This window comes from Rhodnius prolixus, unplaced genomic scaffold, assembly GCF_049639745.1.
Source record: "Rhodnius prolixus isolate KJV_2025 unplaced genomic scaffold, Rpr scaffold_4, whole genome shotgun sequence".
NCBI lineage: Eukaryota > Metazoa > Arthropoda > Insecta > Hemiptera > Reduviidae > Rhodnius > Rhodnius prolixus.
In genome coordinates, this window is record NW_027411614.1 from 14,500,547 (window position 1) to 14,528,531 (window position 27,985).

The window sequence follows — 27,985 nt, forward strand, 5'->3', positions numbered from 1 at the left end:
CCCAAAAAATAGAAAATAAATTAAAAGTAAATTATCAGGGAAGTTTTTGTTTGTTTTGTAATTGGAGCTAGTTACCTCGTCATGATACAACACTCCTGAAGATGAGGTGAAACTGTGGGGGTAAGGGCAGATTATCCCCCTCAGTTGGATGTTGGGCTATATATATATATATATATATATATATATATATATATATATATAATAAAACTTGGTGGGGGAAAGTGTTTTAAGCCCCGCCCAAGTTTGTACATGACATCCTAGTCTCTTGTTCAGTGGCGTGCGAGACATGGAGTCGAGTGAAGTAGATTACCAAGTAGCAGCCAGGTATAAATCGGAGTTCGGTAAAAGGGGCGTCTCTTTTACACCTGAACAGGTGAGCACTGTATGTGATGCTTTGCAACAATCTGGTGATTGTGAAAAATTGGCCAGGTTTTTATGGTCATTACCACCAAATGAACTACTTAGAGGACATGAAGCTGTTTTAAGGGCTAGAGCACTTGTCGCTTATCACAGGGGCGCTTTCCACGAATTGTACGCTATACTGGAGAGTCATGTATTTGATCAAAGGTGAGATTAAATAAATTTCTTTATTTATTCATATATATATGATTTATTTGTTATAATAAGATAATCTTTATTAATTTTATCAATAATTCCAATTATGCAATGGATATATTCTGAAACCATTACATTGATTTTATTGAATACGTGTCAGACATATGTATCTATTAATGACATAACTTTTTCCCAGCTGAAACCTCCGCAACTTTTCAAATAATTTTTTCTAAATGTTCAATAATATAATATTAAAAAACACGAAAAATGAAATAAATTGTTAATTTTAATTCTAAATTTAAGTTCTATAATGTCTAAAAATTATTATAAGGAAATTTGAAAACAGTTTGCCATATTTTATAAACTTGGACACGTTTTATTAATAAATTAATAAAATCTTTTTAAGTTAAGGGTGCGAAAGGGTAAATCTTATTTAAATAATATCAATTTCATCTACAGCTGTAATAGTGATTGCTATCCTAATCAAAATTTTCGTATTTAAAGGTAAGATAAACATTATCTATCTCAACGTATGATGCACTTAATTTGAATTCTACATTATAAAATTTGAAACTACGATAAAAACCATAGCTCGATGTCTAGAGCGTCACGAATAAATTCAATATTCTAGTAATTTTAATATTATACAAATGAAGTACAAAATAATGTTAATAACTTGTAAAAACTATTATTTTGTTAAACTTTCTATTAGATCGAATTAATATGGATTTAAATCAGTTGGGATCCCAAGCTTTTGACCATCACTGACCTGCCATTGTCTTCTTACGTCTCTTAAAACTCACAATTTTTGTTACAGTTTAAATTGATTGTAATCTATATTAATTAAGATCATAATTTTCTTTTTTCCTGAAATTCTTCAGACCAAGTTTTAATTTATTGGAAAACGTTTGAACCAAGTAAAGCAAAATACTGATTAAAACCACCGGCAAAAGAAGTCAATGATTATTCAGATCAAAATAAAGAATTTTTAAAACTTTCTGCCACATGAATAACATGTTAGAGCAGCGTAAATTGAACAATATATACTCTACACATAGAACAACTTAATGGTGTGTCGCACTTTGTGACCTTTCAATAAATATTCAAAGTATTTGGGTAATTTGTCTGTACTAAGAAACATCGCGAGGTATTTTCTTTAAAAAGTTTTAGACATTTGTAAACTGGATAAAATTGATAGTAACGAATCATGGTGTTGCTCCATTTGAAATAGAACGAATAATTTTAGAAACTGCAATTTAAAATGTTAGTGAAACATTGTTCTTTTAAGTGTGCATTGTATCATTGAAACATGAAACTTGGCATTCATACAGCATGCTGTAATCAGTTTCATTTTGTTACTCTTTTTTAATTATTTATACATATTTTTTTGTCACAATTCTCCTCATCCTCTCATATTCTTCGTAAATAAAATTGTTAGTTAATCACTTGTATTTTTAAAAAATGTTTTGCTACGATCTCTTTGATTATTTGTTCTTCAAAGTTCAAGGTATATTAACTGCCAAACTTCTTAATTTTGACGCACCAACTTCAAGAAAAAGGACATTGTGTAGCAAGCAAACCAGAGTTTAAAATAAGGGTTTTCGAATTTGGATTGTTCTTGTATAAAAAGTTTTCATCAGTAGAATATTTGTTAGCTTATGAATCATTGCAAGTATTGTGACTTGATTGAACTGATCTCAAGTCCTATGAGATTTAACATCATCTATTATGGAATTCAATCATCTTAGTAGAGGTAGTAAGTTTCTGATCAATTGATTTTTTTGACCTGAAAGTTAATTGAAGAGGGTTTGTTAGAGGATTCAGGATGCAAGGACATCAGTTTGAGACATTCGAGATCCGCGGATAGTTTAATGGTAGCAACATGATTGCACCCGAATACTTTTTCAGCAATACTAAATCTTTCTGAAAGATAATAACAAGTTAGACAAATCTGAGCATTGTCTAACTAAAATTGTAATTGGAGACTCGACATTTGATAGAGAAGAAAATCGTTTACGTATTTAATAAAAGTTATGCGAAGACGCAAGGTAGATTATCTTGCTATTTTTAAGGAAATATTTATAAAATGATCTTTCTTAGGAAGCAGATAAGGTCTTTTTTACTCTAAAATCCACCCAGATGCTGCCTTGTTACCTTCTTCTTCAACTGACTGAGTTAGAGCATCTATTTTTTTTATCCTTAAATAGCCTTCTTTTGAATCTTGACATGCACAAATACTAATTCAAGAAATACGACTGTTTAATTTAAAACTCATTTAAAGAATCTTCATAACGTAACCCTTATTCCAAATTTATGGAAAAGAACTGTTATTTTCTGTGTTTGAATCTGTTTTTTGCATAATATCGCTTTCTCTGTGACTGAAGTCAATACTTTCTTGACACTATTAGCTACAAGAGTAATAAAGTTGTTCAATTAATTATTATTATTAATCTATTATTCAAATCTCTAGTTTAGGTTGATTTCTTCCATTTTTGATGGATGTCTTATTTATTATTAACAAACAGAAATGGTTGAGAATTTTATTAGTAAAGCGCGCAAAAAAAATAAACTGATATTAATAATTTCTAAGAAAATACAAGAATTTATCTTTCATAATTATCGTTTAAATGAATTTCATTGTTCATTGATCTTTACTTAGCGTTAGTTCTCTTTAATTTGGTATTTTTAATTTGTTTACAGCGTTAATGTTGTTCTGAGAACAATTCAATAAGTACATGCCTCTATGATTGGATTTTTTTTTTTTTTTTTAATTAGGTAATAAAAACTACATTTTTTTTTAATTCAAAGCAAACAAAAACAATATTTATATTTTGAAGAAGAACATTTCAAGAAAATGCTTCGCAGAATATTTGCTAATACTCAAATTGCAATATTTGAAAATAGTATATGAAGAGGCTTTTGAAATTGACGTTTGTATGTCTAAATAAATGTTAGTGATACTTTCCACTTACTTAAACCATTGTATACTTAATATTTTATCGTGTTTCAAATATTCATTGACTTATTTCTAAGACTTAATTAATCGAATCCATTATTTGCACTTAATATATCAATATAACATAATCAACTTTAAAATACATATTTTTGTAGCTTCGAAAAAATCTTATTCGAAAGAAAGGTTATTATTAAAACATTCTAGCTTTAATGGCTAAGAAAATTATTGCAAATTTAAGTAACCCTGTTCAAAGCTTAAGATAATCTGACTGGCCAGCGAGCTTTTTAATAGCCAATGTTAGAGGTATACATGCCATCAATACATACATGTATTGCGGTTGAACATAAGTAACAAGTTGGTATAAACATATTTATTCCAGTGCGTTGAATTTCATTCTTAACGAAACGATTTATAATCTAGTTTATTTGTTTCAATTAAAAAAGACAGACAAATACGTTTGAAAAAATTTTAAGTTTAATTTGACTGTCTAAGTAATTGAACTTTTTAATTGCTATTCTACAAAACTAATATTTCTATGAAAAAATTACATTTCTCGAAGTTTAAAAAAAAACAAAGATGAATTAAATTTTAAGAAATCCTGTATCATGAAAGTTCATTTATGAGGTGGTACTTTATCATTTGTTATTGAAATCTCCATTTCCAGGTTTATAAATGAAATGTTTCATCAATATCATCAGTGACTCTACAGCCTTCTAGTGAGCCTTTGTCTCCTCTTTCACAAGGCTTTTTGTTTGTACCAGAGGTTTCTCTGTTTTGAAAATATTAAAATTGTAGCCATTTTAAGATGGTATTGGATCCGTAATAGTAGCTTTTGTCGTTGGCGTGGTTGTTCGTTTTTTTAAAATTTTTATTCTTATTCTTGTCAATTTTAAAGATAAGTTTTGTGGTTAATTTAATTTAAAAAAGTTATTGTCACACGTATAATGTGAGATGTTTAACTTTTGGTGAAATTTAGTTTTTTGGTAGAAGTGAAATCCAAGTATTTATACGAGTTTATAATCGTGGAAAGAAGTCCGAATTCTGACTGAACGGAAGGAAACAAGTAATCTTGAAGTATATAATCTTCCTTGATAGTAGATGAAACAGAAGTCTTTGCAGAAGGCTGTGTCTTTTATAATCATAACTATATTTTGAATTGTTCACGAACTATGACTACCAAAAGTTTCTCATAATTTATATCGTTACGACTTACACTTTACATTTGTTGTTCGATTTGTTTTAAATTCATCAAATACAAAAAAAACTGCAACACCACAACTAATTCCGCTCCTGAAATCAATTATCGAAGTAGTTAGAGAAGAGTAGTTGTTTTTAAAGGGTCATTTCAAGTCTGATTCAAAAAATTGTATATTAAATAAGCCTTGGATGTAAAGCTTGGTTTTCAAGTTGTATTATACGAGGGTCGTTTGAAAAGTCCGTGCAAAAATAAAAACTACTTAATTTTTTGGGGTAAACCTTTTTTATTTTTCAACATAGTCTCCTTTTAGGCTTATACACTTCGTCCAACGCTGCTCTAGTTTGTTGATCCCTTCCGAATAATAGGATTTGTCCAAGTCTGAAAAATAGCCATTCTTTTCTGCAATCACCTCCTCGTTTGAATAAAATCTTTTTCCCGCCAGCCATTTCTTCATATTGAGGAACAAATAGTAGTCCGAGGGAGCCAAGTCTGGAGAATAGGGGGGATGTGAAACGAGTTGGAACCCTATTTCCATTAATTTTGCGACCACAACTGCTGAGGTGTGAGCTGGTGCGTGGTCGTGATGGAAAAGGACTTTTTTGTGGGCCAATCGTGGGCGTTTTTCTTGCAGCTCGGTTTTCAAACGGTCCAATAACGATGAATAATATGCACCTGTAATAGTTTTACCCTTTTCCAGATAGTCGATGAGGATTATTCCTTGCGAATCCCAAAAGACAGTCGCCTTTTTTCTTTCCGGCCGAAGGAACGGTCTTCGCCTTTTTTGGCGCAGATTCCCCCTTGGTAACCCATTGTTTAGATTGTTCTTTGGTCTCAGGAGTGTAGTGATGTATCCATGTTTCATCCACAGTGACGAAACGACGCTTAAAGTCCTGCGGATTCTTCTGGAACAGCTGCAAACCGTCCTTGCAACATTTCACAATTTCGTTTTTGGTCAAGCGTGAGCAATCGCGGCACCCATCTTGCGGATAGCTTTGTCATGTCCAAATCTTTATGCAAAATATTATGTACCCGTTCATTCGAGATGCCTACAGCACTAGCAATCTCACGCACCTTCACTCTTCTGTCATCCATCACCATATCATGGATTTTATCAATGATTTCTGGAGTAGTAACCTCAACAGGGCGTCCAGAACGTTCAGCGTTATTTGTGCCCACATGGCCACTCCGAAAATTTTGAAACCACTTATAAACTGTTCTAATCGAATGTGCAGAGTCACCATAATGTTTATAAAGCTTCTCTTTAGTCTCCTGAGGCGTTTTGCCTTTCATAAAGTAGTGTTTAATCAACACACGAAATTCTTTTTCGTCCATTTTTTGAAAATCACTCGACTTCCTCGATTCAAACGAATGCCAAACACAAAGAAATAGACCGATCTGGCTGAAACTTGGTGTGTGTTCTTCCAAGAGATGCTACTAACTAAACATAACCTCGATACGCGCCAGTAGAGATATCTCTCTGACTTTGCACGGACTTTTCAAACGACCCTCGTATTACCAAATTCAGCTTTTTTTGAAGCCAGAAGAGATAGCAGATTCTTGCACCAACACCAGTAAACATTTTACAATGAATTAGTTCGTGCTCCATTCACCATAAAGTCCAACTGTGCAAGCGGCATGGTCCCCGTATGCTGCCGAAGCAATTTACAACAACTTATGTTCTTATGAAGTCGGAACACCCTTCGAAACCTAGTTTCAACACAAAAATTAGTATTTACAATGAAAAGTGGATTTTTTTATTTCTTTCTGAATAGTTTGTAATTTACCTGTGGAGTTACATTTATGATTATTTATGATTGTGTAATCAGGCAATCCATTCACATGACTTGAATTAAATTGTATACCATATTTCTAAATACTATTCATTATTTTTGGTGACTGATACATTGTTCAAAAGGATGACTTTAATAAATGCCTATTTCAATCATCCATATTTCTAAACTTATCGCGCATAGACCTCCAGCTGCCCAGTTCATTCTCGCCGACTTAGTGCATAATCCAGTGCCGTCTTGTCTGTCCAATAGATGGCACCAATTCTCTCTAACAGGAAACTTACTCCCCCTTTTTTTTTGATCAGAGGATCCAACTTTGAATAGTTTCTTTTGAGGGCGGACGACCTAATTTCAATGAATTGATTTCAATGATGTAATAAATTGTATCCTGAGATTGCCTTTAACGAAGATGTTCCTAAAAGGCATAGCTACAGATTTTTTCCCGCACTAGATTACTTTCAGATTTTCTTCTAGATTATTTTGTAAACAGTGCTTACAAAATATCTTTGATTTTATCCCTCATAGTACCCATGTTTATTGTAACGGAGAACGGTTTCAGAAATTCAGCTCTCATCAGCTGATTTGGACTTCACTTATTGTTTCCGTTTCACACTACACATGCTGACTTCTAACCAATTTTTCAAGAGCTGAAGAACTTTAAAAAATACCTATTAAGTAAATTTATTTGTATTTGTGCATAAAATTTGGAAAGATGTCTTTGTTTGAACCACAAAAGGCTAAACATCAACAAAGTGGTACTCGGTACTTAATCGTATAATGTTAAGCCCAAAAATGTTCAGTTCGTCCAGTAAGTGCATGCTTTACAGTTCTTCGTACAAAAATCAGTCTTCAAATCATATTAATTGTATTTCCATTTAATTGGTAACATTATTTATGTAAAATAATATCTTTGCATCATCAGGGGTACCCTGTAAGTAATACTTGTTCTATTTTGTGCGCACATAACTCAAAATATCACATCAAATCAAATCTCTAAAATTTCTAAAATGAATAAATTGCTTTGTACTTTGAATTATTTTGATTTTTTTATATATTATTTATTATTTTATTTTTATTTTATAATTTCATCAATATTTTACCAATTTCATTTTTAAACTTGATTTACGTGACTCTTTATATACATGTGATAGCAATTCTATAAATTAAAGGCACCATTAAGTATATAAAAATTGGTACTCAGTGTTACGTGAGTATTGCTATGGATGAATGAATAAGTAAATTATTTTGTTCGGTCATTAAAGAGAAAATGAAGTTAATGGTATTATATCAAAGATTTTAATCTCGTAGAGTTTTTCTGTTGGCTAATCTATGAATAAACATTTACCATTCACTCTATTGTTTATTCACAAAAAATAAAAAAAAAATTATGAATAAAAATTGATCTGTTCGTAGGTACCACAATGAACTGCAGCAGATGTGGTTCAAAGCACACTATCGGGAAGCAGAAAAGATCCGCGGAAGACCATTAGGTGCTGTAGACAAATATAGATTAAGAAAAAAATATCCTCTGCCAAAAACTATATGGGATGGCGAAGAGACTGTATATTGTTTTAAAGAGAAATCTAGGAACGCTTTAAAAGAATGTTATGAAAGGAATAGATATCCAACACCGGATGAAAAACGTGCGTTAGCTAAACGTACCGGCCTGACTTTGACCCAAGTTAGTAATTGGTTCAAGAATAGAAGACAACGAGATAGGACACCGCAACAAAGAAGGTTAGTCACATGTTTTGTGCTTTGTAATGGTTTTTTTGTTTTTCCATTATTTTAGAAATAAAACATAAATATTGGAACAAATATTTACTAGTCGTGAACTCATTTTTACTTTCTGTGATTACCTGTCAGAGGAAGTACTACCATCTATTAAATTTTTGAAATTGACTTCTAACCGGATATACATGTTCCGAAATCTCAAGAATTCGAGAAAAAATCTGGTTTCAAACACAACTTTCTCTTACTGCAGCTCTAAATGCAATTAATTGCAACTTTTTTAATAACTTCTTCAATTAGCCATTGGGAAGTAGATGGTTATAACCTCATTTGCGACAAAAACATTCATATAAACCTTGGTTCTACACTTAACCGTTTTATAATAATTTTTTAGTGCTTCATTACTTTTTATTTGAAATAAGCAAAACGACATCATATCGGAAATGTAATTAATAACAATCAAAAAACGTTAATTTTCCCATTAGATGATGATCTCGTATTGTCTATTATTATAAAAGGTAGTAAATTTTGTTAGCTAAAATTAAACAAGTAATAATTATCTAAATTGGAAATAAGTTCATCTTACAGTATCTGTTCCTTCAAATATTTATCAATTGAGCTGATATTTTTGAAAGTGGTATAAGTCCAATTTTTAAAAAAATGAGTAAATGGTAATTTCAGTAAGATATAGACACATTCTTTCCATTTTATAATCATACATTCAATGGAGTACGATTTTTTTTATAAAGTCAACAAAAGAATTTTGACTATAAAATGTTATCACAAAAATATTTTTTTTGAAAATGGAATAAGTCCATTTCTAATAATTATAATTAAAACAACTTTCTTATTGCAATTATTTTTTATTATTGCTACTTCAGTGTACGCTGCTCGTTAGCAGATATTATGCTAACTGTACGAGGGTCGTTTGAAAAGTCCGTGCAAAAATAAAAACTACTTAATTTTTTGGGGTAAACCTTTTTTATTTTTCAACATAGTCTCCTTTTAGGCTTATACACTTCGTCCAACGCTGTTCTAGTTTGTTGATCCCTTCCGAATTATAGGATTTGTCCAAGTCTGAAAAATAGCCATTCGTTTCTGCAATCACCTCCTCGTTTGAATAAAATCTTTTTCCCGCCAGCCATTTCTTCATATTGAGGAACAAATAGTAGTCCGAGGGAGCCAAGATGGAGAATAGGGGGGATGCGAAACGAGTTGGAACCCTATTTCCATTAATTTTGCGACCACAACTGCTGAGGTGTGAGCTGGTGCGTTGTCGTGATGGAAAAGGACTTTTTTCTGGGCCAATCGTGGGCGTTTTTCTTGCAGCTCGGTTTTCAAACGGTCCAATAACGATGAATAATATGCACCTGTTATAGTTTTACCCTTTTCCAGATAGTCGATGAGAATTATTCCTTGCGAATCCCAAAAGACAGTCGCCATAATCTTTCCGGCCGAAGGAACGGTCTTCGCCTTTTTTGGCGCAGATTCCCCCTTGGTAACCCATTGTTTAGATTGTTCTTTGGTCTCAGGAGTGTAGTGATGTATCCATGTTTCATCCACAGTGACGAAACGACGCTTAAAGTCCTGCGGATTCTTCTGGAACAGCTGCAAACCGTCCTTGCAACACTTCACACGATTTCGTTTTTGGTCAAGCGTGAGCAATCGCGGCACCCATCTTGCGGATAGCTTTGTCATGTCCAAATGTTGATGCAAAATATTATGTACCCGTTCATTCGAGATGCCCACAGCACTAGCAATCTCACGCACCTTCACTCTTCTGTCATCCATCACCATATCATGGATTTTATCAATGATTTCTGGAGTAGTAACCTCAACAGGGCGTCCAGAACGTTCAGCGTCACTTGTGCCCATATGGCCACTCCGAAAATTTTGAAACCACTTATAAACTGTTCTAATCGAAGGTGCAGTCACCATAATGTTAATCAAGCTTCTCTTTAGTCTCCTGAGGCGTTTTGCCTTTCATAAAGTAGTGTTTAATCAACACACGAAATTCTTTTTCGTCCATTTTTTGAAAATCACTCGACTTCCTCGATTCAAACGAATGCCAAACACAAAGAAATAGACCGATCTGGCTGAAACTTGGTGTGTGTTCTTCCAAGAGATGCTACTAACTAAACATAACCTCGATACGGGCCAGTGGTGCTATCTCTCTGACTTTGCACGGACTTTTCAAACGACCCTCGTAAAAGAAAAATAAGTTTAAAATATCTTTTTTTTTTTTGCTTTAAAGATCTTAACGAAGTAATTTTCATTTTTATATTTTTAATATAACTGAAATTTAAAAAAAATAAACTTGGTTATTCGTGTATTTAAATATCTTCATTTTAATTATTACTTTTTACATAAAATCCCATTTCAGTAAAGCTAGTCTATAAAAATATGGACTTATATTTACCTACTCCTGTGTTTATTTCTTGTTATATGTTATTTTTGAAAGTGGTATAAGTCCATTTGGAGCTAAAAAAAATCGTTTATTTTTTTAAGAATTGTAATAATTATTATTTCATAATAAAATTTAAAAGGTGTGTAGTGTTAATAACATCACTTGAATAGATTAAGGTTTACGAATATTTTTAAATTAATTCAAATGCAAAACCTTAAATATCTCGATACATGGAAAAATGGACTTATACCACATTCAAAAATAACAGCTCAATTATAGCTCTTCAATTTCGTATTATTTTTTTCATATTTATTTTAAGGGATTCACTCAATATACTCAAAATGAACTCATCAGAGTTACAGAGAACTTAAAAGACTAAACTGATACTTACAAACAAGAAAAGACTGTACTTTGCCCTACTTGCTCCTTTCTGGACTTAAAACTGTGTGGAACCGCAAACCTAAACAGGATCTAAACTCTTCAGTCAAAAATCCTTCGAGCTATATCACTGATGTACCCTTTTTTATGTGAGCAAACATACCAACCAGACTGACCTGCGAATCCTATTTGTTCCAGTCCTTGCCCAGTTCCGTTATATCGAATTCCACTCCAAACTTTACCTACTTCATAATCTCTCAATCAGCAACTTGTCCCGCCCTAACCTCCCGTCAAATCCTTCTCTTAGACAGAGGCGTCGGGGCCTCGCGACCAGCTGGTCGAACGATAAACAGGGCATCTTCGTATTCAATTTATTTGGTATTTCACATTAATTGACTTAAGACGGTCTTTGTGGAACTTCATGCCTTCAAGTGATTTTGTTTTATTATGATTTATACTTCATTATTATTATTATTTTACTTTTTTTCTGTTTGATTTTTCTGCTGTACTTGTACATTTATCATATTCGCTTGTTGCGTCAGTGTAATACATTAATAAAGTAAAAAAATCAAGAGATAGATATATTGAGTGCATTTTTATGTCAAACTACAAGATGAAAACAATAAAAATGTTGAACCTTTTTTTGCTTTTTAATTCTCGGTCTTTTGAATTTCACTGAAAACACTGATACAGGAAACTGTCAACACCTCTTTCCGGTAAAAAACTAAGTTTGAAAAAGTTTGATGCGACTGCAATCCTTTCTTTTGAAGCAAATAATAAGAGAAAGGTTTATAAATTTGCAATGACAAAGAAACATCTGCCATTTGTCTCCTTGTTTGTCTATTTTCGTTATTCTTCCTTTTACAAAAGTTTTTATCTTAACTATCTGTTAGTACGATCGACAGCAACCTATACGCTCAACTGCTTTAAACTTGCCCATGGTACTTAGGCAGAGATTTTAAAAGCCTTACCTTTTAACTGTCCCTGTAGGTTTAGGTATAGGTATTAGTGGTTAATTATACTTAGTTTCGTAAGTACTTAATAAGCATTGTAGACGCCATCATAAATAGGTCTTGAAATTTTACAACTTTTTTTTTTAAAGAGAACCTTATTTAATTTGAAACAAAATAGAGAAAAAGACCAATTAAGTTTCATGTTTCGCTGTGTTACTTTTCAAGTATAACATTAAACGTAAATATTGTCAGAACTAAGGAAAAATTTAAATAAATCGCCAAAAAAAATGTTTTCATCTTCTGTACGTCTAGAAAAGGCAATGAAATATTTTTTAAATGACATTTCGCAATAAGTAGATGAATTTTCAAACTTGGCGTAACTTGCCAAAATGTGTAGATTTAATTTAAATTTGGCCTTCATTACCAAAATTGTTACTTGCACCAAATTTGCCCAGCAAAGTGGCCGTTCATAGCAGATGTTGGTGTAGCAAGCAGCGCACTGGACACCGACAGGATAATCCAGCTTTTGAGTATTGTCTTAAGAAACAATCCACCTCAAATAACCTCTACCACCACAATTAAGCACTTAAAAATATTTGCTTAATTTCCCTTCTCCTGAAACAGTTGTAATTTTCATTGCGTTTAGATATTTTTTTTGTAAATATCACTTTCAATTTGCTAAATAATTAAGATAAGATTAATAAGATTTCAAAAATTAATTAAATGGTGTAAATGATAAAAATAAGGACTTGGTCACAAACTTTTATAGCAAAACCACCCAGAACAATATCAGCCAAGAGTGGTGAAGTCGATGACAAATTGGCCATGAAAGCCCGTTAAACTTAACACCCTAAGTTTATTTGGCTCGTAACTTCTTGGCTCTATTTCACTACCTTAAGGCCCTTAAGGTTCACCGCCTATTGCTGCACACTGCCTGTAAAGTCGTCCTCTTGATTCTCATCTTCTTCTTTCCTCTCATTTTTTGCTTTTATTATCATTATTTTTAAATTTTTACTTCATCTCGTAGAATGATGACTTCTTATTGTTGCGTTCTTTATGCTCCGTGTTTTTGGCCGTATAAATTAGTATTCATCCATAGTTTTAGATCATGTATTTTTTAAAACATTTGAACGATAAATAATCATCTTTGGATCCTTAATTTACAATTGGTTAACAGTTTCTTTTGCTGGTTTTTATCATCACTTCTTTTTGTCATCAACATTTACAATTGAACTAGATTAATACCGGATCAGTATCATAATATAATATACAATTAATATTATTAGTTTGTGAAATTAACCTTTGTTGTTCTTTTTTATGAAATTTTCCATCTAATTTCAGACTAAAATTATCTTTGATTTTTAAATGAGAAATTGATATAATATTTTTTGAACAGTTCACTAGTAACAATCAACTCAGTATAGGAAATATTGATTCTTCTATTATTCAAGTCTCGGCTGCCAAATGTTTCCTTCAGTTTAGGACCATCACAGTTAACCCAGTGTCCCATTTCTCCGTTAACTGCTCGGGGTTATTCTCTAAAAATCCATAATAACTCTGTTTTATAATCGTCGTATCGGTTTTGGAAAGGAGAAACAACTTCTCAGAACTTAGTTTCTTGTGTTTTAATGTGAGATCCTGAGAATATTTTCTTTCACTCTTTTTAAAACTTGTCTTCAGAGGGTTCTTTATTGATGTCGCCTATAACAGCCGGCTATCTTCCATGGTAATGAAGCTTAACAGTTACAATAAGAGGTTGCTTCTTCTCAAATATATCTGGGCCGTAACTAAAGTTCTTGATTTTAAGTTTCAAAGATAAAAGATAGTCGACTTTCTCATTGACTATTAGACAGGTAAAGTTAATATGTATTGTGGTACTGGGTTCGATTACCGGTCTTAGGCCTTGGATTTTATTTAATGGTTAATCAAAGAAATTTACAGTAAAGTATGTTTGCTAGACGCCTCCGTCCGCGACACCTAATTGGTAGTTAAACGTAAAGCCTGCCTGAAAAAAATAGGCATTACTACTACTAGTCGACTTTCTCAATCAGATTACTAATTAGTTTTGGTCCTACGAGTTCTTGAGCAAGTGAAAACCTAGAATACAACTACTCTAAACAGAAGCAAATCAAGCCAAATTTGTAGTAGAAGGAAAGAAAAATCATGAAAATCTTCTTCCTAAATAGAAATTCAAGTGAAAAATTGGGCAAAAAGAGTAATTGGCCGAAAGAGTCGCTCTTGGGTAACCCACTCTGTAAGAAGATTATTTAGCAAATATTTAAGTAACTCACTGCTTCTCTTATTAGTGAGCAGTATTCATGCAAAACAGTAAAACATTCGTGCATGTCATTTTAGAAATTATTAATTCGTGAAAAAATCCCATTAAATTATCTAATCTATTAATATAATTATCACGTAAATAAAATCATAATCAACCCAAAATTATCAGCAACATTTTTGTTACTGGTATTATTGATAATTTTTTACTTTCGCAGATAAATTTCAAACAAAAAAAAGAAGCAATTCTCTTTCTTAAGACAAAATTACTACTAAATCAGACTCATCAGCGTAAAATGTCGCTTCTTCTGGAAACTTAGAGGCTCTAGGAACTCAGTTGGTACGTCTGGCTGCCAACACGATCATCAATTAAATAGGCTCAATTTATTAAACGCTTAAAGAGGTTTACAAAGGAAATTGATTGGCAACTTTTCTATTTAGCTCTCCATAATATCTTTTATAAAGTAACACTGTTTATACATTTTTAGAGAACATTGGAAACTAAATAGTGGATGCTAATTTATCAGTAAGTTTGGCTTAAACGGTAGTGCTCTGTATACAACTAAAGATTGCATTAGTATTAAACGAACTAATTAAACGAAACGAAATTTCAGTACTTGTAAACATCTGCTCCTTTTTGCGACAAAAACAATTTGCAGGCATTCTATTTAGGACCCTTACATAACAATAGTCACTCTCAAATTATGAATAAAAGCTCTTAAACTTCCGTTTTTCCTAATTTTAGATCAAGTGAGAATCCGTGGATGCCGGAAATAATTGAAGTTTAGTTTGTATTGATAATACATCAATTTGTGTACATATTACTTAAAACAAATGTATATACATATATGTACATATTAGACTAATAATATGACTTAAAATTCGTATTTTTACTTTCCCTTACGTCAGATAAAGAAACCATTGCAAAACTTTAATTTTTTTAGAAAATTATCTCTTGATATAAATTCCAGTTAAAAAAATAGAATTTAAATAGAAGAAAAATAGAATTCTAGCCTTTTTTTTTTAGGGAATTTAAATATGGAGTTAGATGCAGAAATAATTTATACATTTTGTTATAATCCTGACATATATTTGAAGAAGTTGATGAATAAAAATTGAGAATAAAAACTTCTTGTAGAAAAATCAATCAAAAACAAAACTAACCTTACACAGGAAGTCAGCATTTAAGAATGGTTTAAGTGATTTTAAAAAATCTTAAACAGAGGGAGAAGATAACTTCCTGAAAGGAAACGTAGCATCGTTCAACCCAATGAAAACGTCAATAAAATTACAATCAAAGGAATATACAATTTCAGGACTCAACATTTTCCAGAACAATAATTTCATGAAAGTCTATCAAATTCAGGAAATAAATTTAATAAAGAAAAGTCTTTCAACCGACTCAATGTTACACTTTCAGCTGAAAAAGAAATGCTGGAAGGAAGAATATTCCGGATCGGGTCACGGAGGATGTGGTAATATTGGAATGGCAGAATAGAGACTGGAGGGATAATATAAAGAATAAGACTTAAAATAGAGATGCCTGGAGAAGGGTTTTAGAGCTTAAAAGACGACTTGGACAGTCGGTCAAAGAAAGAAGAATCTTCAGTTTTCATTGAGGGAGATAGAGCGGGATAAAATGTTTATTCTTTAAAATGTGGAAAATTACTTTCGTGAAATATTAAATTTTGATTTTTTAATTTAATAGTTCATTTTGGATAGTTATTTGATCTATGAGATAGAAGAAATAACTCCTCTTGTTTACTGAAAATCTTATTTAAAGCAAAAGATATAAACATATCAAATAACCAGTATGAAGACTAAATAATACTGTCAACTATTGTCTAACAAATGAATGAAATTTAAGTACTGTTATATATAGAATGCAATCATTACATATCATTCAATGATACAAATACAACTCGATCAGTTGATTAATAAATCAGAAAATCTTTATCTTTTTATTTTTTAGCACTGTAGCATTCATGGTATGCCGAAAATTTCAGTCAATGAAACACTAATATTAATTTGATAGCGAGAGATGAATGAATTTAAACTTGGGCAATATTTTGCTAATGAATAAATAATGTAGTTACCTTTTTAAGTGTTAACATTGTCTACCTTAAATAGAACCTTTTTTTTTATATTTAAATGATTTATTTATTATTATTATTATTATTTTTTGTGTGTATTTGAAAGTAAAGAAATAAACATTAAAATTTAAAAAAATATATTCTTACAATCAGGGCACAAATTTTACGATAATATTTGTTATGTTCCACGAACGTGTTGCGATTATGTTAATTACTGCATTTAACTTCTACAAGATAACAAGAGGGACACTACGATATTGATGATGATAAGCTATTTTGTTAGGTGGTAGCAACTTTTTATTATCTCAAAACAGAGATAGTTGGTGATGTTCTAACGCTTGTAAACTTCTATTTAACAATGGCTCACATTTCATACCACAGTAAATGTCCGAATTTGGTGTCTATATTTCTTTATGGTAAAATTTAGGTGTACTACAATCTTTTATTGCTTATATTGATCTGTATAGAAATACTCTGCACGCAAGAAATAAAGAATCCATCAAATCAAGTTTGTTTCTGGGAAAAAATCAATTAATGAATACATATTTAAGAAAAGTATCCAAAACGACAATTAACTTATCAAAGAAATACAAAAAAAGCATCTTGGCTCAGTGTGCCAAGAGTAACAGCGAAATTAGCATAGTTTCTACTTTACTTCAGAATGCAGGACTACTTTTATTTTTCTTGTTATCTAAAACACATTATTTATGGATTGTAGAGAATGATTTATTTTTTTCATAATTAACTTTTTTCTTAGTTTAAATCTTTTATTGGTTGCGAGGCCATCTTCGCCTCAACCGTTTTCAAAAATTGGTTGTTTGATGACAGATTTATAAGTTGAGACGTTGGGTAAACTCTACGTACATCCTCTCAGGTTCTTTGAGCTGAAAATTTCTCATTTTCCGGGTATAAGATAAGGCTATATCCTTCTCTGTTTTGTGGTTGGGCCTCGAAGTGAATAGTAGAGAGAGACCAAATAATAGAGTGTCGAGTAGACTGATGACTCCGGTATTGAGAGAAGTTGGCTACCAAGAGAACGAAAGCTCCTATTTGTTGAGAAGCTGCTGAAAAGATTGGGCTCAGTGAGATGGTGGAAAAGGAAGGAAAGTCTTAGATGCGTGAAACAAAATTGTCAGGAAAGCCAAGGTTGGCAACGCTACTAATGTATTGTAGATATATTATTATTTTATTTGTTTATTTATTTTGCAACTGCAATAAATACAACAAGCAAAAGAGATGAGAGTAAGGAAATGGCGCTAATACACGTGCACGCATGTATATATCCATACATATACGCGCACATGCATGTGCGCCAAGGGCTTGAGTGGAGTGAACGACGACCATCCAGTGATGGAAGCCGTTAGTTCGCCAGATTGGCAAGCTTACACAGCAACCATCCTAGGAGGTCGGCGTTAAATGATGAGATGATCGCGTGGCCACCGCCGCTTTAGTCTGCGATGTGGATTTGAAGGAAGTGTTGTTGTAGACATGTTGTGGATCAGGGGGTTGTAGTGACTGTGTAGTTTTGTGTAACGAGATTGTGCAACTTCAGAGACGAGAGGAATATTGAGATCAGAGTGTATAGTATGATTGGAGACGTAGAAGGGAGCGTTAACTATTGTTCTTAGAATGTATTGTAGATATTTTCAATTTTTTGAGATTTACTGAGTGATAATTAACTTTCTGCTTTCTGCATAATTAGCAGAGTCTTCTTTAAGCAGAAAGAAGCTAAATTTCTCTAAACTCGTGTCTTGGCTAATGAAGGCAACTTTACTTCTTACAGCGACCGTATAGTTTGCCAGAAGTGTGTGCCGCTAAAACAAAACCCAGACTGAACTACTAATCACAGCCGACAGCCTGCTTTACCACACCGACCATGGTCACAGTTTTTGCTAACATAGTACCAACTGCGCTTTGGTTTGAATTTTTTTTGTTTTTTCTACACACATACTTTGAACTTCTCACATTTGTCAAGTTTCTCTTTGTTCAACTCACCGCTCCTCTTTACTTCTTCACACCTCCACTTAGATTTTGGTATTTACCCCTGGTCACTTGTAATTCCTTTTAAATATGATCTTTTCTTATTAATAAATTAGTAAGGAGGGAAAAAAACAAAACTGTCCATATCTTTTTTTCATTGTAACAAAAAAACAAAGTATATGCTAATCACGTTTGTCGTTAACATTTTCATATTACAAAAAATTAGGCATGGTTGTCAGAACAAAGGCAATATGGAATCTTGCAATTTAACTGTTGTCTGTCAACGTATTACCGCTTCAGGCCTCTGCCAGCAACCATAAAAAGATCTTAATCTGTGGTCGACTCTGAAGCTAATGTTAATGTTAATGAAACAATCTCGAAAATTACCTTCATACACTTTTACTTATATCTTTCCTTATCCTTTATCTCATATATGAACTTCCAATCTGAACTTCTGATTATAGTTTTTCATTGAGTGTAGTAATTTATAGAAAAAAAAGACCCATTTTCCCATGGGAAATTTTACTACACCAAAACTACACCAATGATTCCAGGTAAAATTCAGAATGTATTTATAGGACATGTCGTACATTTTTAGCCATGGTCTTACTAAAAAAAGAAATTATCTATCGCGTTGTCTATAGGTGTTAATTGTCTACAGAATCTCTAACTAGAGTTATCGCACATTCCAAACACAAAAGCTGTTGTATCTAAATGAAGCGTTTATGGGCAGAATGAGTAGATTGCTATGACAATTGATAAGAAACTGTGATCGACCCTGAAACTAGTTTAATGTTATGAAACATTTTTACCAATCTGATTACCATTGTCGCCTTACTCACGACAATCTGATAAGTCTGCTAATAGATGCTCCTCTGAGCAACATGTAAAATACTCTAATCACGATTAAATATGTCCTTGTTTCGCGTTATAGTCACAGCACCTCAAGGAATCTCATAAAATATGCAGTTTTTGTTGATGGTTCCTATTAAATTTTGTATTTTTTTATATGACATCCATTGATTGATTAATTTTATTTGGTATAACAATTTCGTATTTATGGTTAGTTTTTTTTACCAGCTTTAACAATCCACAATAAATTTTTTTCACTACTCTAAATCGGATAAACGAAACGTTACAAAAGTAGTGTCGAAATTATTATTGAAGTTTGCATATCATGCATATTTGTATTTGCATTCAACATGACTGCCTTTCACAACTTTCAATAAGCTATTGCAGAGTAACTAGTCACATTAATACATCATTTTTGGGAATATTGGATGCAAACATTATTTACCAAAAGTTCTTAAATTCTTAGAACGGCTAAACTGTAGATTAGATTAAATTAGGGTGGCCACAAGGCCTGCGCCACCGCGACCCCTATGGATCTATTGTGGCTCCCCGGCTTTAGAGCTCACCCTCCAGACCCGTCCGCTTAATCAGACTCTTAATTCTGGAGAGTGGCTCCTGGGTAAAGCTCTCAGGCCTTGGTTTTTCCTCCCCGAGAAGTAACATCCGGCTAAACTGTAAAGAAACAAAGTATGAATTAAGATTTCCTTAATTATTTGTTGAGATTTTAAGAATTTTTGAACTTAACATTTTTCCTGCATAAAATAATTGCAGCTACAGTTTTGTTTAAAATCAGGCCATTTTGAGGACGGAAAACTTTGCAACGCAAGAAAAGACTAATTTTTCAACATTATCCAGACAGTGAATCTCTACTTACTGACATTACTGAACTTAACTGGACAGCTTTAGAGGTTTCTAGGAGAGGCAGAAGTTCGACATCAGCGGCCGGACTAGAACGCCAGCAGTGAATATCACTAAGTATGTTTTTTTCCTACCACAATAGAAATGAACATCTTTTTCTCCTAGGAATAAGCTTTTAATAACTTTAATAATTCAGTAGAAGGCCTAAATATACTGTAAACAATGACTAAATAGATAATTTTACGAGTATATATTTAAAATGAAAAATTAAAGTCAATTTTCCTTTATTAATGGAGGGTCTTTTTGTTAAATAAAGTAAAGTAGTAATCGCCTACTTTTTCAGGCGGGGCTTAAGGTCCATCTACCAATTTGTGTTTTTGTGATCAAGATGTAATTAAGTAGTTGGTAACCAAAAATTATGCCTAAAAAATAATAATAATAACAATAATAAATTCTCTAAAGGAAGACTTTCCACTTTGCAAAGAGAGCGATTAAGTGCTTAAAAGATCATATTCTTACATCGCTATTCTTGGTAAAGTGGGAATACTAACAAGAAAAATGGCTAGACTAATGTACTTAAATGTTTCAAATGAAACATTGTCTTGCAAATAATAGAAAGAAAGCGAGGTAGATGCCCTGACAACATTGTAAGCATGTTATTATTAGCGATATCAGCGGCTGGCTGCTGTTTGCATGTTCCCACGAGGTGATGCTAGTGCATCTCACACATCCAAGGGTCACCTAAATGTGCGAGTCAGCAGTTTTAGTGAAGGGTCACTACCTTCAACACTAGTTGACCACATTTCTATTGCATTAAAGTTTTCCGGGTGTATACGACACTATCAGTAATTCGAAAATTAAAAATGTTTTCTTCTTTTCTTACTACAGTAATTTATATTTTAAAATGTTAATAAAAAAATAAATTACACCCATCCACATCTTACTATACTTCTCACGGGTGTAAGTTATTTGTTATCTTCAAATTACTAATTTCACACATATGTAACTGGTACATATTTACCAGTTTGTTAAACCGATCTACATGACACATTAAAGGAAAGCCTACCTCCTCAGAACTAACTTTAGGAATTTCCTTACCAAGATTAAGTTAAGTGAAAATTCTAGTATCTATTTTCAAGAAAATTCAGAAAAAAAAAGTTCATTTAATAAAGTGATATTTACTTATAATATTTAAGATACAGACCAGACAGATATGTTAATCGAATTTTCCAAAAAAATGTATTGGCTATTTCCCTTAACATGTTTTATTATTTCTCCTGGTGTATCTTAGTTAATTAAACTTTTGAAGGTTAACAACCTTAGTATTCCTATATTTCAAATAACTTAATTAACTATCTGTACCTAATAAATTTAAGAGACTGACGTAGAAAGCGTAAAGAGTAAACAATAAAACCCAAATTCTAATCTTAAATTCTAGTTATAGCAAACATGTTACAACAAAGATAATATGAACATAAATGTAATGCGACAAAGTCAAATATTTCATTTAGCATGCGAACAAGAGATCAAATCCAACTATAATTTTACTGGAAATATTTTTTCTGAAACTTTTTTCGAAAAGGGCCCCTACTATTTCCCCAAAATTAACGTATGTACTGCATACTTATTGATTTATAACTTTTTTTGAAGAATTTTTCTACGAAAATTTGCTTTATTCATTTCTGAGCAGGAAATGAAAAAGTATTAAAATTCATCGTGGCTCTCATTTCATTATTTCAATTTATTTTGTTTGTCTATTATATCAATCATATTTACGTGTTGCCAATAAGCATTTATAAAGATAGTTAGATAGAAAAAGTGGAAGTTTGCTAAAATGTGTCAGACTTCGAGAATTTAAAACAAAGTCGTGTGAGTGATCATACGGATTTTTTAAACTCAAAACCAGGAAATAACACTCATGGAAAGAATGAAACTAAACTTTCTTAAACATAGTACACAGAAAAAAATAATAATAATATCTTAGGTAGTATGTAGTGGAATGAAAATGGAAGTAAATTAAATGCAAGCATTAAATAGAATTATCTACTTAATTGTTTAGGAAATAAGGGAGGAGGGATTATGTTACAAGTGTGGCTCTAATATTACAGTCCCCACTAGTACAATCTTGCACAGCCCTCAAACAAGCCTCTTTACAAACGCCGTTCATCCCTTTTCCCTTTTATCTGTATCTTATCAACTATTTGGTCTCCGCCCTCATGTTATTATTATTCTAGCCCTTTTTCATTTAATTTTCTCCTACCTCGTACTTGCTGTTTATCCCTCTTCATTGGTTTCACTTTGTTTCATTTTCACCTACTTTCCCTTGTATTTAGTTCAGTAATTTTAGAAAAAAAAAAAAAAAAAAAGTGTTAATATCAAGAACAAGTTTAATTTCATGAAAGTTTCTTTAACAAAGAAAGTCTGATCAGTCATCTTTGATCGTTTGCGATTCCGTTTGCGTGATTCAATCGAAATAAATTTGCTTTATGATTAAACGATTTTCTTAGAGAGATTATAACGATAACATACTAACTGACAATTTTAGTCATTATTTTATTATTTTTGCGAAGCTTTCGATCTAGGGACCAGGTCATCTTCAGGGCTTATTTTCAATATAATATGTTAACATTGTTATTTTACATAGCAAAATTGGTGTGTCTTCTATCCTGTCTGCTTATGAACTGAGTGTGAATATTAAAATCGATCACCTAAATTTTACATCTACATGACTAAACGAACAGCCACTTACACTTTTACTGAACAAATTAAAAATGGACTGCTAACATCTGGAATAAGATTATTTCGATCCTCACATACAGCAGATAGAAAAATATTAAACAAATTATTGCAAATTTACCAGTGTTTCTACCTTCATCTTGTACATATTATTTATTATTTTATGATTAATTATTAGCGAGTAAATATTTTTAAACTTGGAGAATTTAACAATCAAAATAGTAAAAAACGTAATTGTGTAAAAAATAGTGAAAGAGAAAGAAAAAACGTACTTGGAAGTGGTTGAGATGGTGAGGAGAAGTTGAACAATGAAAAGTGCACAAAATTTTGTGACTAATAAAAAGCTTTCTCCCAATAAAATAAAACTACATATTGTTATTCTAAACTGCCACATCATTGACATCTAACGGATTTTATAATAACTATAATAACCGAAGACAAACTGCTTTATTTTACCTACATTTCTTGGTTTTAGGGACCAGTTTGCATTATTTGGAATTTTTACAAACCCTAGATTGGGGTTGTTGCTGATCTGCAACATTTCTATATCATTATCATTTCTATATTTATCGATTACGGGGATAGCAAGCATTATTTGGAGTTTTTATTTGATGGAATGGTTGTTGCTGAATAAAATATTATTAGGAGCGCTACTTTTATAATAGGCGACCCCTGCAATGATTTTTTTTTTTTTTTCTATGGACGATGATATCAAGAAGTTAATTATTTTCATTATCGAGAACATATTACTCATTATTTATGAAAATAATTTGAACTGGTTTTCCTTTTTTTAAAGCACTTGACATTGATTTACATTTACATTAAAAAGTATCTAGTTTATTTTATTTTTTACTTGGGTGCTCATTAAAACTTCAATGTTTTACTGTATTAAAACTTTAACATATCTAATTTCTGTATACATTCACGTTATTTAATTTATGGACAAACGTGATAAACCATACTTCAAAGTATGATCGGCAAACAATGGTCAGAATGAGTCCCTTAACACATACCAGTTGCACATGTCGTTTGAAGTTAATGTGTGTATGTTTTTCTACCGGTAGTAAGGACTGGAAGGACTTAAGTACCCACCCTTACGACCTTGCTCAGTGTTTATTGAGTTATGATGGTTTATTTTTGTTAAATATTCCTGCACAGATTATACTCTAGGACTCTTTTTAAAACATTTTAGATTCGTAATAAAAAAAACAAAAAAAACGAAAGGCCAAAAAACTCTAAAATTAAAACAAAAGTGATCTGACGTTAAAAACTCTCAAAATACCTTTTTCTCTTTTAAAAATTTGTAATAATCTTGTTTGCTGCCTTGTGGTTAATAATCAAACTATAGATTCATTTTTTAATTTTCAAAATTAACTTATTTTTTAAAATAAATTATTTGTTGATGCTTTGCCAGGTCTTTAGCAACCTAGCCTTATTAATAAAATTTTGCAAATAGCATTTAATGCGATTTTCATTTTCAATCACTTTACGTTAAGTGGAGAATTTTAATTTGAATTTTTAAAAGAGAATCTATTTAATTTTTGACCTGGCCAAAATTAAATTCACTTTACAAATTTTCATCAATTGAAGTTTTTTGTTAACTTCAATTGGTTGTTTAAATATGATCTGTGCAATGTGGCTGAGAGATTTCTTCATTAAATTGAAGTGGTGAAAAGCGACAAGGTTTGACTGAATATACTTTTCAATTAAATGTTTTTTAATTTCACAAAAACCTGCTATCAAGTTTTAACCAAAGTACTATCTTTTTGAAAAGAGAATTTTGTAAGTTAAATCAATAAATAAATCACTTTTTGTTCTTGACCTTTGAAAAAGGCAAAGTACGATTTTTTGATTAAAAAAATAAGAATAATAATTATCCTTAAAATAAAGTTCAAGTTTAATCGAAGAAAGATATAATTTTTTAATTTAATTAAAGAAATGGACACGTACAAAGCCATCATTATTAACTAATAATAAAAAAAAAAATCTGCTTTAATATTTACAAGTAATTCACGCGTAGATTAAAAACCGACTTTCAACAGAATTTTTTAAGTTATGAAACTGCTTTTTAAATTTTACCTTCCCTTACCTATTTATTTTATAATTATTTAATATCTCTTTACATGCTTTCAATGGGATGTGATGATAGAACATCCGAAAATAGGCAAAGAAGGTAAGATCGCCTCCAATATCTCTTCTAAGCCAACCAAAGTTCCAAATACGACCATCAATTCTTCTTGATACTTAATTGCGAAATTATTAATTCACTGGAGGAGACACTAAAATATATTTTCGCACATAGAGTTTTTATTGCACGAGGCGACACTGGAAACAACAGAAAGAAATATTTTTTATCTATTAATTTATTTATTTTATGCAACAATCTGAAAAGTTGCCTTCAGGAAACTCTCTCTAAATTGGACATAGACTTACAAATATAAATTATCTATTTCACCAGCCATTTTAATATCAATATGTAAGTTTATAGAAGTAATTAGTAGATGTCTATTATAATTTTATAGAAATAATTGTTTATGGACTGTGAATTCTGTTTTAAGGGTTTAGTTGTATTTCTAAATAAATACAATGATAAGAAAATGAAAGATAATAGAATTGAAACAAAGTTTTAAGTTACATTCAATGACATGTTTGTAACCATATTCCTTTTATTTTTCCCAAAATACCAACAATTCCCTCAACATGTCAATCAAACAAAATTGCCATAAATGCTATTGTTGATTATCCTACTAGCCACAAAATCCATTACAAACAATCTAAATAGCATATATAGGCATGTAGTATAGAAAAAAAGGCAAAAACAGGACTGTAGTTAAAAGTGCATAAAAGCGAAAGTAATGCGGCTCTGAGGTTTGTATAACTGCAACAATGGGCCTGTGTCTCCGTCAGGCCGTTATAATCATTGCAGACAGGCTAGCACACGTCTAAATAAACTGGCAGGAGTTAAGCATATGAGAGTAAATCCATTACACGGACCAAAACTCTCCCCTCTCCATTTATTTTTCTAACATGTTATTTGGCCAGAAGGCTCCAGACGTCTGGGTCAAGTTTTCTATAAAAACATTTTACGGAGATTTGGAAAAAAATGAATATTTTTCTAATAACAAATTTTGGAACTTTTTGTACCTAGTTCACACAGAGGCCGGTAGTTAGCACTTTCTTTATTAAAGAAATTACTTGTAGCTTTTAGCTATTTATTTAATTATCTTGAGGCTTTAATATACATCTGTTGCTGTTAGTACTAGGTCTCCATCTACTTATTATTAAATTGAAAAATTTAGGAAGCGAACTAGCTCAGTGGTCGTGACTAAGGACGCTGAGGTTCTGGCTCGAGCTAGCTACTCCAAAGATGTTTTGTTCCAAGAACCCTTTAACATTCATTATTGTTTCTGTAACGAGAGTACATTGTCTGGAAACCTGCAGAAAGCATCGGACTCTAATGCCCTCACACTTTCAATTCCTCAAATTTTTTTATAAAAACAAAAATCTTTTGTTGAAACCACATTTCCTAAAGAACCAACAATTTGTGTTTTTTTTTAATTTAGGAGTAGAACATTTTTTAAGGTAAAATTTACTTTCCTTAAGGAGCTAATGCTTTCAGAACAATTAACCATTCCTACATTTGCCTAAACCAATCATTTAAAAACTTCCAAGATAAAGAAAGTTTGTCAATTAGAATTTGAAATGCACTAAGGGAAAGTAATTTAAACGATCAACCAGATTTTTGCATAATCTGTAAAGTTTTGATGCTGAATTAATTTCTCAATGTTAAACCCTGCATTTATTTTTGCATAAATGACAGTTCAAATAAATATTAATTGTTAGTTATTACGGTGTTTTCTCATAATAGATGCTTCAAATGGTTAATTTTTTCATAATTTTTATAAACTGATGTATAAAGAATACAAATTTTTAATTGTTTCAGTGAGATGCTTATGTCGAGTGATGTCAGCTCACTGCTGGGCTCTTCATCTAGTCTAGAAATGCCTGATTTAAAACAGTTTTCCTATCAGTCATTAAAGAGAACAGATCAAATGCTGAAATCTGCGACTGGGGACACAACAGCGGCAGCGGCTGCAGTTTTACCTTACCATCAATATCACAGTTATGAACAAATCTTACAACAAACAGCACACTAACTGTTCAGTACATTATTGAAGTAAAAACTCCTTCTGTTTATATTGAAATTGTTAATATGGCTGTGGTTAAATATCAATTTTTAGTGAATTTTCATTTTCATTTTAATTTTTTTTTTTTATGGTTAATTTAAAGGTATTGGTGTGTTTTATCCAATAATAATTTAACCAACGGGATAGTTCGCTTGCTTCAACAGATTTCAAAATTTCCTTAATTCGACATTGATCTTTCAGATGGATTTGTCCAAAACCATAAAGCCTATTACAAACATGGTGTTAAACATTCAATAATTATGCATTAATGAGAACAAATTTTAGTCTACAGCGATGACAAAGTACAAAGAGATTAAGAGAAGAATTTTGGTAGAACCCTTCCCTTTCTTTCCTAATTCTTTCTCGACTACAAGACTACACCATGAGTCCTTCGTCCTTCGTCTCCATCGTCGGTAATAATGGATTCTCACAAAGAATATGAAAACCAGTGTAATGAGTGAACTGTAATAATTAAAGATTTTTAATGAAAATTGCAGAACCCAAACATAGAGTATTTATAGGTATGTATTATTTAAGTAATAAGCATTAGTAGTAAACATTACAGCTGTATAAATGTTTCGAGAGATACAAAGCCAACCGTAGCCTCACCACAGTTAATGATTTCCATCACTGCATGTGGTAGGAAAAGTTGAATTTGAAAAAATGTAAACGTTTAAAAAAAACTTTTTTGTGATTGTAAAGATAAAACTCATCAATAGCCAATACAAAAAAAAAAAAAATTTAGATCATTAAGTGCAATTTTAATTTTTTATTTATTTATTTAAGTTGGCTTTTTATTTCACTTTTAATTATTTAAAAAAATGTAAATAAAGATAAGTCTGAAAGCTCAACTTAATTATTTCTGTTCTGTAAACTGTAATTTGTATCTTGTACATATGTTCATAAAATATTTATAGAAATCAGATTTTCTTTTTTTCGATTGTTGTAAATATTTTTTGTAAATACAATTAACATAGTTACCATCAAATTTTTGGTTCCTCTTTTAGCCTTTGCTAAATTTCTAAATTAAATGG

General features: G+C 31.5%; 1 protein-coding gene across 1 annotated transcript; it reads left to right on the plus strand.

The window, feature by feature from the left end:
• The first annotated feature begins 248 nt into the window (after positions 1-248).
• Positions 249-27,921, plus strand: Six4 (homeobox protein six4). The gene is made up of 3 exons (XM_074130919.1): positions 249-567; positions 7,913-8,236; positions 26,708-27,921. The coding sequence occupies exons 1-3, from the start codon at positions 287-289 to the stop codon at positions 26,919-26,921; spliced, it is 819 nt and encodes a 272-aa protein (XP_073987020.1). The 5' UTR covers positions 249-286; the 3' UTR covers positions 26,922-27,921.
• The last annotated feature ends 64 nt before the right edge of the window (positions 27,922-27,985 follow it).

Coding starts and splice junctions, on each gene's coding strand:
- Six4 (XM_074130919.1), top strand. CDS start 287: ATGGAGTCGAGTGAAGTAGATTACCAAGTAGCAGCCAGGTATAAATCG. Junction 568..7,912: donor AGTCATGTATTTGATCAAAG/GTGAGATTAAAT, acceptor ATCTGTTCGTAG/GTACCACAATGAACTGCAGC. Junction 8,237..26,707: donor AGGACACCGCAACAAAGAAG/GTTAGTCACATG, acceptor TAATTGTTTCAG/TGAGATGCTTATGTCGAGTG.